The sequence below is a fragment of the Maniola jurtina genome, chromosome 18 (genome assembly GCF_905333055.1).
Source record: "Maniola jurtina chromosome 18, ilManJurt1.1, whole genome shotgun sequence".
NCBI lineage: Eukaryota > Metazoa > Arthropoda > Insecta > Lepidoptera > Nymphalidae > Maniola > Maniola jurtina.
The window spans coordinates 1451941-1463778 of NC_060046.1; the positions used below are offsets into that span (position 1 = coordinate 1451941).

Sequence of the window (11838 nt, forward strand, 5' to 3'; positions counted from 1 at the left end):
GCTGTCCAACGCGGAAATGCAGCCAGTATTCTTGGCACCATTCCACGCGGGCATGATTTGTATAGTAATTAGATAAGGCTAGCTTTAAGTTTTATTGTAATATTTTCAATAAAAAAAAAAAAAATTTTTACTTTTTAGTGTTTGTGGTTTTGAAGTCGGTTTTATTTTTCTTTTGAATTTTTTTTGTAGTCTGTGAATTGTGTACAACTGATGACATTGACAGTGACCTGACAGAGTGTGGACAGAGATAGACGACAGTTGTTTTCTCACTCATGTTTTGTTTCGAATCGAGAGCAATAGAATGTTAATTATTTAGTTTTTGTAATATATTAATTAAAATGTCTCTTAGAAAAATACTATTCCTAACGCGTGCGGCTTGCTGTAAAGGAATTAAGCTTCAAACGACAAATTTCTCAAGACAGAACATTGTTCTACTGTCGGCGAGTTCCACAAGATTTTACTCAAATATAGGTTAGTTTATATTTTCTGATTTCTATTAACAAATAAGATAAGAAAATCTAAAGTGCTCTGAGCTCATCAATACATAAGGCAATATTTACTGTTAAGCTAGTATCATTGTTTCTATAATACTCGATTAATAACCTGTATGTCGTAACTTGTCTTACCGTCGTCCGCTTAAAGTTCTCGTCGGTCGTCTTCCAATACTCTAACATTAGGCTGGCCACAGTACAGCAGCACAAACTATGTTCGCCTAAAAAAACCGAGCTTCTTAATTCCACAGCAATCTGTGCCCTTGCTGGTGCTCCTTGATTTTGGAAAAAGGCTGCTAGCAGTTCGCCGCTCCCGGAAATGATGTATCACTACCCATATTAGGAATAGGAAAGTCTGTTCGTTGGTTTGTCCTTCAATCACGCCGATAAAGTTGAAGACTTGGAGTGACATAGGTTACTTTTATCATGGAAAATCAAAAAGTTCCCGTGGGATTTTTGAAAATCTAAATCCACATGAAAAGTTGCAACCATCAGCTAGTAATTAATATTATTTAGCCAACTACTATAAGTCTTGTGATGATGTTTCCACTTTGATCTTTTAAAAAATTTAAGGGTGTTGTCAAATTGTAAGGTATCCTCAAATTTTTCACAAAATCGCTCAACATGTCTAAAAAGTTTTCATTTCAGCAAATGTTTTTTTTTTATATTTTTCACATAGGAGATAAGATTAAAGACAACAAAGAGGCGGAGAAGGTGGACATCCTGGGACGTTTCTTTCCACAGTCGCCACCCAGCGGCCGGGATGCAGAGGATGTGCAGAAGGAACAAGAGAAGTTCGAGCAGGAGCAGAAGGAGAAGTCTAAGGAGAATGAGAAGAACTGGAGGCGTATGAAAATTGGGTACGATTATATATTTTCAACTACTTCATGACAAAAAAATAGAATAATTTTATTTACTTTACTTGTCTTGTTTAAACTGGGCCTATATCAATACACAATCAATGTACATTTTATGTATATAACTTCGTATAAAAGAAATATCTAATTTTTAGGAAATTTCGTTTTTGATGTTATTTTATTCAGTTTTAAAATGTGCGTGGTACAGTGTGCCTGCGGAAACTTGTCCTTTAGCATGTGTGCTAGCTTGTTCAAGAGATAACCTTTTTAGCTATGTGATTCTAAAAGTAAACTTTGATAGAAAAAAACTAAAGTTTATCTGCTTACCTTGAAACCTCTTTTTTATCCTGAAAACTTGTGATTTCTATGTAGTAGAATTTTCATGCTCAGCGATTGTATGAAGATTGTGTTAGAGAAAAATCATCAAAATTGGGTTACCTATTGGTTTTGGAGCGATTAAATATGGGTTGATTGCAGAACCTACTTTTTGAAGTGTGTTAATAGTGTTTGCTATGTACCAGTTTCGCAGTATTTGGCGGCGCAATGACTGTGATGGGAGGCTGCTTAGTGATCGAGATGGGCGCCCCACGGCGCGGGGACGACGGACAAATCATAGAGGACGAGTTCTCACACCTGCCCCTACCGCTGCAGTACCTGCGGCGGACTTGGAAAGAGCTCACCTTCTATGAAAAGGTATGCTGTTACAGCTTACGTAACGAAAGTGGAACCTGTAGATCACTTGATTTAAGTTGAATGGACAAATATCTCAAAATCTCTTATCTATCTTTTCTGAGAAATGAGTGGGATAGAGTATGGGTGGCAGTCAGCATAAGAGCAAATATGCATACGTTAAAAGTACACTTTAACACTACTCTACCCGCACATTTTGTTACTCGAAAATAAGTAACGTCTGGCAGTCGTCAGATCTTGGATCATAAGATGGAAGTGTATCCTGGAAGATTTACTTATACAAAAGTTTAATTTACTCCTAATGGGATTTCCTATTGATTTTATAATTAAAGTATGTATGCCAATTTTAACTTGATTGTAAGGTTAGTATGTTTTTAAAAAATATGTCCATTTTCAGATGATAAAAGAGCCATCTCGAGAAAAGTTACTGCCGGACCCTCTGCCAGCGCCGTACCAGCCTACATACACATTAGTTCTTGAGTTCACAGATGTGCTTGTACATCCTGACTGGTCCTACCAGACTGGCTGGAGGTTAGTACATTGTCGTTTCAACCTGGCGTTCACTGCTGGACATAGATATCTTGCATGGATTGCTATAGACTGAATGCAATCTTGTCCAGTAATTTGCTTTATGATCATCCACTCACCTAGTTGAAATATAAACTTCTTTGGTGCATGTTAATCGACATGCCAATGTTAATAGGCTCAGAGTGATGATATATGTAAATCTAAAATAATGTTACCTTTAGGTTAGACATTTTTAATCTTATAATTAATTTGACAAATGAAAACCAGTGTTATTTCATAGTTTTAAGTTTCCAGTTCTCAATGTGCCCCAACTACCATTTTTTAGGGTTCCGTACTTCAAAAGGAGAAACGGAACCCTTATAGGATCACTTCGTTGTCTGTCTGACTGTCCGTCCGTTGTGTCTGTCAAGAAAATCTATAGCATATTTCCCATTGACCTAGAATCATGAAATTTGGCGGGCAGGTAGGTTTTATAGCACAAGTAAAGGAATAAATCCGAGAACTGTGAATTTGTGGTTACATCATTAAAAAAAAAAAATTTGTTTCAATTTTAAAAGTAACATAACTATACCAAGTGGGGTATCATATGAAAGGGCTTAACTGTAGATTCTTAAACAGATTTTTATTTATTTTTATGCATAATAGTTTTTGATTTATCGCGCAAAATGTCAGAAAAATTACTCGAGTACGGAACCCTCGGTGCGCGAGTCTGACTTGCACTTGGCCGGTTTTTTTTTTTCATTTTGACTGTATGCTTGGGCAGTATTTCGGTAAAATAAATGCTAATTGATCATTTCTTATCCACAGATTTAAAAAGCGTCCAGGTGTAGATCAATTCCTGCAAACAGTAGCCAATTCAGACTATGAAGTGGTTATATTCACATCAGAGAATGCGTTCATGATTTGGCCCGTCCTAGACAAGTTGGATCCAGAAAACAAATTAATATCCTACAGATTGTTCCGAGATTCCACACATTTTATTGACGGAGTACATGTTAAGAACTTGGATGGATTGAATAGGGATTTGTCTAAGGTAAGATTTATAAGGTATTCATTTTGATCACATCTTGAGCAAAAATTTTCATTTCATTCATTTATTCTTCGTTTACAATAAGTTATCTTAAAGTGGTAAACATTTTCACTGAGTAAAATCATGAGTTGTTATTTCGTGTATATCTCTGTGGAAGTTTACCCTGATAAAATATATTAATGATGTATGACTAATGAGTGATGACACACCATCTAACTAAAGTAAAAAGCATTTTAAAAAGCATTTTATTATTAGTGTTGTTTATTTATTCAGAGTAGAGAGCAGACATTACTCTTTTACGCTCAAATTACCCCAACTGAGGCTGATCTTTTTTGCCTCATCTAAAATAATATGCCACCAAATTTTGTTGGTCACACTTTCTGTGGTCTAATGGATTCCAATCAGACATCTGTTTGGATTTATAGATCAAGCTCGATGCATTTTCCATTTAGGCGCGTCGGGTTTGTAGGTCTATGGGCTGCTTAACATAGTCACTGGTCAGCAGCCTTCACAGGTCTATGTTAAAAATACTTTGGTTAATAATACATATCCAACGCCTTATGATTGATTGTTGTTGTATGGTCAGGTGATAGTAGTGGACTGGAACAAGGCGGCGACGCAGTTCCAGCCCGACAACGCGCTCGTGCTGAAGAAGTGGAAAGGCGCCGACGACGACACGGCGCTGCTCGACCTCGCCAACTTGCTGCAGAGTAAGTGCACTTCTCACACTCCAGACGTCATCTTTGACGTTCATGTCAATTATCAGAAATTGTCTGTCACTGTTTTGAAATATCGAATAATTTCGAGGGTTTTTAATAAAATTATTCTGACAAAAAGTGTATACTTACTCATATGTAATAAACTACAATCAATCAATCATTTATTTATTTGCTCAAATGCAGGTTAGCATAGAAATTACAATTCATTTTACAATAATAATAATTATTAAATTTAAATTTTTCGGAAACCTACAATAGTAGTACCTTTCGCAATGTTTCTTACGGAAAAAGATACTACTTCAGGACCTGTGATATTTTAAATTATTGCCCTTCTTGAATACTAGATAGCGCTGCAAGTCATTAGCTCGCGTTAGAGTGTGTGTTTTGGTCCATGAGACAATGTATGACCGTATTGTGTGTGCAGCTATCGCGATGTCCAACGTGAAAGACGTGCGCGACGTTCTGCGGTACTACGCGCAATACGACGACCCCATCGCGGCCTTCCGCGACAACCAGCGCCGCCTCCTGGAGCAGATGGCTGAGCGCGAGCGGGAGGGCAAGGCGGACGTCCCGCTCGCGCGCTCGTGGCTCCGCCCCTTCACGCGCCGCTAAGGTGAGCCAGGTTACCACGATAAACAGTGGAGGATCCGCGTATCAGGCCGAGCTCACTTGGTTACGTAACCTAAGAAATATACCTACGGCACTTATGGAGAGAGAGTTAAGGGAAGAGTTTACGCGATAAAAAGAGAGGCGTTTAATAAATTTAAGATCGTTGCGCTGTGCGGACTGATTTGCTTTTATTTAAATCGCTACTTATTTACGGAGCGAACCTTCTACGCCTGTTAAAGTATTCTGTGAATATATTGTACTTTCCTAAAGCGAGCGAATCGAAAACCTATCTTTGTACCATCAAATAGATCGATAAATCAGCCACTGCGCCGTCAAATAATAACTTTGACCTTAAAGTCAAAGGTCAAAGTTATTATTTGACGGCATATGGTATTGTGTATATGCTACATTACAATTTACAGGATTAGCAGGTATAGTCGTTCTGTTTCATGATGACCATTGAGCCTTGGTTGTAGTAGTGAGTGTACAATAAGCGTTAACACATTTGTGTGTGTAACGTATACCGCATCACGGTGTACTTGTGCACCCACACAAACATAGCTAAACGGTCTTCGTGAATTACAACAACTATACTGGAACAATACTCTCTAGAAAATAATTTAAAGGTTTCTTTACAGATACATACTTGCAACAGGGAAGTAAAGGAGTACAAATAAATCGCAACACAGCTTTTGTATATACTATTGTATCACTTCACTCGAGATAAAATGTGATTTTGCTCCGGCATTTACGTGCATTATAAAATTAATATGATCTAGTTTTATAAATCAAAAAGGGATTGAACACAGTAGATACAGATTATACTTTTCATTACTGAAAAATTCGTCATGTTATATAATAATAATTAAATAACTATTTGTTTGTCTTATGCGACGCAAATGCTGCTAAATCAGGGTTGGCATGAACAAATGTTTGAAACACGTATTTTTAACATGTTTTTTTTAATTAAAATAACAGTTTAAAATTATTATTTTTTTGTTTTTCTCGGTCTTTTCGAACCCTGTGGTAAATCCGATTTCTCATAAACGGCTCTAATGATTTAGATGAAATTTTGTATTTAGGTAATGTGTTCTTTTCCAAGTTTATCTGGATAGTTATCCCCGTATTCCCACGGACACGGACGGAAGTACTCAAAAGGCGCCAAAGGTCGCATTCAGGTTGTATATTATTATTTGTTCAATCGTCTACCAAAATAAAATAGATGAACTCATGAAAGATATGGCAAAAAATACTTGGTCAATCCCACTTCTGATTTCTAAGGCCAGATTTTTAATTAAATAATATGTAATTTCTAACAATGTAACTTTTATAATGTTTATAACTTCGTGAGGGTGCGCTTCCACTGAAGCGGAGTGGAGCAAAGACGTGTCTTCGTTCGATCGAATTATGACGATAAAATTATCACGTCCTCTTACGATAACCGCATTGGTCTATTGAAAGGGTCTCCGCTTCGGTTCAGTAGAAACGCACATCCTTACGAAAATATTTACTTTACACACCTATGTGAGACGACCCAAAGATACCTTCACCCTCTAAAATGTCGTGCCTACTCATTGATTACTGTGACGTCATCGGTCACACGATGTACTGACCCGGACTAAGGATCTACACGTACTGACGGAGTGGAGTGGAGTATTTGGTGCTACACTTAATATTTGACTACCTAAACTCGGCTTTATGTACTTTGATATACGCTTAAAATTGATTTAATAAAAATAAAACACGAAGGAGAAAAAGCACGCGTTTCGTTAGCATAAAAAGCTGAATTTGAGTTACATATTAATAATGTTGCTGCGACTCGACTCCACTCTGAAGATGTGCGTTGCGCCGTAGAAATTAATTTCATTATCAATTGAATAATAATTTTATTAATTACTAATTTTTAATTAATTATGTAAAACCTTCCATGCATATTTATGTTTGTATGAAGTTCCTGCCAATTTGTATAATTTCCCTAGTTACTATTTTGCAATGTAAGTGATTGTTGTACTTATGTTGAAATCTACGAATAACAATATCTAAAGAAATGTAAATAAAGCTCAAAAATGGCGCCGTGCACAACTTATCGCAGAAGGTGGAGCTTATTAAAATATATACCACGCAGCCTATTGACAACCTTGAGCGATGCGAATGTCACAAGATTCGTGTTCGTATGCTTATATTTATTTATGAACTCAGAATTCTTTCATTTCATATCCTACTCGATACAATAGCAAACAATTTTTGGAGACAGCCCACTTTTTTGATATAACATTCGTCATTTTTTTTGTATAAAATGTAGCCTATGTCACCCGGACAACGAATCAATTGACACCTCATTCATTAAAATTGGCGCAGTAGTTTAGGCGCTACGGTGGAACACACAGAATCTGGATACAAAAATACATAGACTGCTGAAACCTTAACCCTTCCTTTGGGCTTTGTCGTCGTCGAGTAAAAAGCAAACGAACACGATTCTTGAAGCTACGAAAATTCTCATTGTAATTGACTTTGAATGAGTGTGAGTGTTTAATTGTATTGCTGTATGTTTGTATGCGTTATCGTTCCAAAAAAAGCCGTCATTGTATGTTGCATTTCTTTAGATATTGTTGTACTTATGTTGAAATACAATAATTGCGTGAATGCGTGCGTGTTTGTATGCGTGCCCGGAGTTCTCTCAGTCATTTAGATAGGTATTATAGATTGTTAATTTAACTGGCTGTTTTATTGGTAACTAGTTTCCCCTCGACTTCGTCCGCATGGATTTAGGTTTTCTAAAGATACTTGTTTATATAATTAGTGTTAGGTTTTCTAAAGATACTGTTGAATTTTTTTTAAATCCTCAGTAAGTGGTGGGGATAGCGAAACCTAGCATGCCCAAGTTTCTAGACCTAGTGGTTTCAGTTGTATTGACAGCAATATATATATCAGACAACAAAGTGATCCTATTCCGAAGGGTTCCGTGTTTCCTTTTATGGTACGGAACCCTAAAAAAAATGAAATATATTTATTTACTATCCAAATAAAAATATGTATTTGATTTAAATTTTATTGAAATATTGTTTTGGTATAAAAATAGCAATGCCACTGTCTGTGTTGTAAGTGTGTAACTTGTAACAGTTCAATCTAGATATTTCGTGATTAAAGTTTCGGGTTATTCCGTTTATCCTTCCTAAATCAACTACGCTAGGGTATTATTTTACTTGAAATCCCTTGGCTGTTTTTTTATTACGTGACAGGCTTGCGTTTGACGACAATCATGCAAAAGCAGTGAGGTCTAGGTAAGAGCTTGTAACCGTTCTCTCCACTCTACTCTTGCCTCGAAGGTATGTATTTAGGACCACGTACACCGGAAGGGCGTTCCACATTTTAGGGTGGGTGAATGGAATAAGCCAAATTTGAAGAGTTTTTCGTGTTTAAGTATGTCAGAAGTATCACTCTTCATCAGCAAAATACACATTGCGTGCGAGGGGCTCCTCGACTGTCGTCCCTACGCCTCCCGCCCACGCTTCCTGCAAGCCGACGTCTACCTCCTCCTCCTCGAAAATCGACTCAATTTCCTTTTCATCGAACTTACTCTTCGGCTTTTTGGCATAAGAAAAAACTTTATACCCGTCAGGTACTTTTCTCAACTTCTTCCAAAAACGTGCCATATTATCCACCGAGGATACTTCTAAAACTTTATTCCCTGCTTCGTATGCTTTAGTCCATTCGTACAGCTTCTCTGCGCTGTCATCCTCTATGAACGATTCGAAATGCTCCGGGTACAGCGTGTGGCACGAGATATCGCCGAAGGAGTTCTGCATGAGGATCTCGTAGTTTTCGTCTCGCTCGAACATCAGGCAGCCAGTGATAGCTGTGACGAGTCGAGGCTCTATCGGGTTGTAGATGTCGAGACAGTGCATGCTCCACCTCGCTTCTCTCAACGCGCTGAATATGCTCGGAGGTCGATACGGAATTGTCACACCGTTGGAGTTCGTGTCCTTAATTCGGTCCGTGTAATTGGGCACCACGCACAAATCCTCGCACCACTGACTGCACAGACAAATTAATTCTTTGCCAAATCCAAAGTTACAATTCTTCAAATACAAAGGTGCACTTTCCATGCCGTGCGTCCAACGCTGGACGACGCTAGGGGTTTTTTTGATAGAACGCAAATCCATTAAAAACAAATGATGATCTGTGCCGAAATACAGCGATTTGCTCTCTTCGAAATGCTCAGCCGCGCTTATATCGTTGCAGTTGACCTCGTCTACAATCCATTTTACGTCTTTCCACACATGAACCATATCATTCGACGACTTGTCGTAGATCGATATGGAACTCCTCCCAGCGTGAATATAAAATCCTCTTTCCGAACTGATAACCGTGTTCCAGTTATTGACTAGAGTGGGCACTTTGGCTTTTAGCTGAACACTTCTCGCTTTCATTCTATCTAAATTGATGATACTTAGCTTATAGTCTAAAGTCGTGATATAAAGTATGTTTCTATGGAAATTGTCGAATGATACACCTGTGTATTGGAATTCTTCAGATTTGATACATTTCAGTTTCTCGAGTGTCATACTTTCATCTGTATTTATTAATTTTAAAATGAAAATCTTATGTTTCGTCCTTAAAACTACAATGTTTTGTGAAGAGATAATAGTTTCGAGTATATCGTTCCCTTCCCCGCAGTCAAAACTAGCGACATGGTCCATGTTTATAGCGAGGGTATTTTTGTTGAACTCTGATAAATCTGAAATTGAAGAAACCCGCATTAGATACTATACTTTATCTTCTATTAATTTTTGATAAAACTTTTTCTTCGTGATAATGAATCTAATCTTAAGCAACCACGCTAAAACTTTTTGAACCAATCAAGCTAAAACTTATTTAGGGAAAAGTTAAGAGACTTCAAAATGTGGAATCCTCAGAACGTACAAACTGTAGTGAACTGGCTGTGCAGCAAGTAGTCGGCGCAGTGGAGGCACACCGGCTGCAAGTTGCCGTGGCCGGCGTAGTGCCAGTTGTAGGGCGCGTGGAAGTACGGCTCCGGTTCGCTGTCCAGATGCGCGGCGAGGTTCACCAGATATTGAGGACATTGAACCACGTCTTCGTTCAGTTGCTCGTAACTTTCCATCACCTTTTTTGTAGCTTAAAGAAAAACAATTGCAATTCATTCAAATAAAAAAAATCGAATTATTTGAATACATTCAATTATAGTGAGATTAATTTGCTTCATGATTTTTCACATGCACAAGAACAACAGAGACTTGTGCTATCTCGTTCATAATTCGCGCGTACAAAACATGGCGTGTAGGCAAAAACGCACCATGATTGGACGCGCGCTACGATTGGCGGAGATATTTTCGCGCCATTCAATATTGCATTTGCGCAGCTCAGGTTCACCGCCATAACTTATAAAAATGGTAGTACTGTAGTAATTTATAATACTTACTACGCATGGTTTTCATCAGCTTAGACACCTTACTCCAATTATATTTTTTCATTAAGATACTGGTGACTGGGTCGGTTTGGTGAACATTTTTCATGGGCGTTATCATTTTAGGTGAATGACTTCTGTAAGGAAACGGTTCAAAATAGTCTAGATTCAGTTCTCCATTCCAATCATCGCCAAATGTGTTTATGGGGTAACCTGAAAGGTAAAGTATATGAAGTTAGTCATGCATAATATAAAAAAAAACTCATTCCTCAATCACAATATGACAATATCATAGTTTTGGGCTTGATAGTAAAAAAGAATACCCTGCTGAGCTTTTTGTGGGCTCTTCTCAGACCTGGGCGCGTTTGGAACCCTTGTAGCTTTAGTATTAATTTAACTACATTATTGTTTGAAAATCAGAAAATGTAGCCAATTTGAATAAAGAATTTTGACTTTTAATCATTTTAACAGCTCTTAAATACATGTGGATGAAGTGAACGAAAGAGCTAATGTTTTAAAGGTAAAATATGTACAACCTGGTATTACAAAATGATAGCTGTCCGTTCCACCTGCATAGCGCATGGGCCTCAGGACACGGCAGTACAAACTGTAGGCAAGGGGGTTCCTCTTCCTCAACTCGTCCAATACTTTAGTGGCCGTAGCAGTACAGTCTATATTTTCTGCTGTGAATTGGTCTAGGAGACTCTATAACAAACGTTAACTTTGAATAGGATATTTAAACTACTTAAAAAACTGGTCTGGTGCGGGTCGAGCTTGCACACAAAGAGTTCCGTAATCCATACCAATCCAACCAAATACCAAATACTAAGTAAGTGATAATTTTTTTCATGTTTGCTGTAAGGACAAAATATCAAAAGCACTACAACTTAGTGGTGGTGTAAACCTGGTATAATCTAAAAATAACAGGCTATAGTTTTGGATATACTAAGAAACTAATATCTAATATACAGTACTATATTTTATATGAGTTCTTTAGAAATCAAAGAAAGTGTTAAACCATATTAAAATATGTATATTTAACCTTATGATTACTAGACTTAGCGTCAGCCATGGTTAGTATTGTTTTCTTGCAGTTGTAAAAATTATGTCCTACACTTGTTAAATATTCAAATAATAATTATTTAAAAGTGATTTTAGAGGAACACTCATATCATAATAATAAATCAAAGGTTATGTTTACATCAACAAAGCATGAGCTGTCAGTCTGTCAACGTGACTTTGACATTGACCATAGACTTTTTTTTTTCTTCTCGTCTGGCTTTACATAGATTAGCCAATGTCAGGTTTGTAGTTATAATTACAAGTTAGGGAAACTATATATTATGTATAAAATAATGAAAAATCGGGATTTGGAATTGGAAAGGAAAATGATAAGGTTTTTTTAAAATAATTACATAATATACATAGATATAAACATATACATAAATACCATAGACTATAACAATCAATTTACACGATCCGTAGCTCG

At 37.2% G+C, this 11838-nt stretch overlaps 2 protein-coding genes across 2 annotated transcripts; one reads left to right on the forward strand and one right to left on the reverse strand.

Moving 5' to 3' along the window:
* The first annotated feature begins 256 nt into the window (after positions 1 to 256).
* Positions 257 to 7639, forward strand: LOC123874507 (mitochondrial import inner membrane translocase subunit TIM50-C-like). The gene is made up of 8 exons (XM_045919905.1): positions 257 to 471; positions 1171 to 1351; positions 1870 to 2041; positions 2436 to 2569; positions 3374 to 3599; positions 4183 to 4306; positions 4740 to 4928; positions 5563 to 7639. The coding sequence occupies exons 1-7, from the start codon at positions 339 to 341 to the stop codon at positions 4925 to 4927; spliced, it is 1158 nt and encodes a 385-aa protein (XP_045775861.1). The 5' UTR covers positions 257 to 338; the 3' UTR covers position 4928; positions 5563 to 7639.
* Positions 7640 to 7711: 72 nt separating this feature from the next.
* Positions 7712 to 11538, reverse strand: LOC123874503. The gene is made up of 5 exons (XM_045919901.1): positions 11392 to 11538; positions 10886 to 11054; positions 10365 to 10562; positions 9848 to 10060; positions 7712 to 9662 (listed from the first exon to the last, which is right to left on the reverse strand). The coding sequence occupies exons 1-5, from the start codon at positions 11419 to 11421 to the stop codon at positions 8359 to 8361; spliced, it is 1914 nt and encodes a 637-aa protein (XP_045775857.1). The 5' UTR covers positions 11422 to 11538; the 3' UTR covers positions 7712 to 8358.
* Positions 11539 to 11838: the final 300 nt, after the last annotated feature.

Excerpts from the sequence above, each read along its gene's own strand:
- LOC123874507 (XM_045919905.1), top strand. The coding sequence starts at position 339 with ATGTCTCTTAGAAAAATACTATTCCTAACGCGTGCGGCTTGCTGTAAA. Across the intron at positions 472-1,170 it reads AAGATTTTACTCAAATATAG|GAGATAAGATTAAAGACAAC; the intron begins GTTAGTTTATAT and ends TTTTTCACATAG. Across the intron at positions 1,352-1,869 it reads TGGAGGCGTATGAAAATTGG|TTTCGCAGTATTTGGCGGCG; the intron begins GTACGATTATAT and ends GCTATGTACCAG.
- LOC123874503 (XM_045919901.1), bottom strand. The coding sequence starts at position 11,421 with ATGGCTGACGCTAAGTCTAGTAATCATAAG. Across the intron at positions 10,563-10,885 it reads CTATCATTTTGTAATACCAG|GTTACCCCATAAACACATTT; the intron begins GTTGTACATATT and ends TTTACCTTTCAG. Across the intron at positions 9,663-9,847 it reads CAGCCAGTTCACTACAGTTT|ATTTATCAGAGTTCAACAAA; the intron begins GTACGTTCTGAG and ends CTTCAATTTCAG.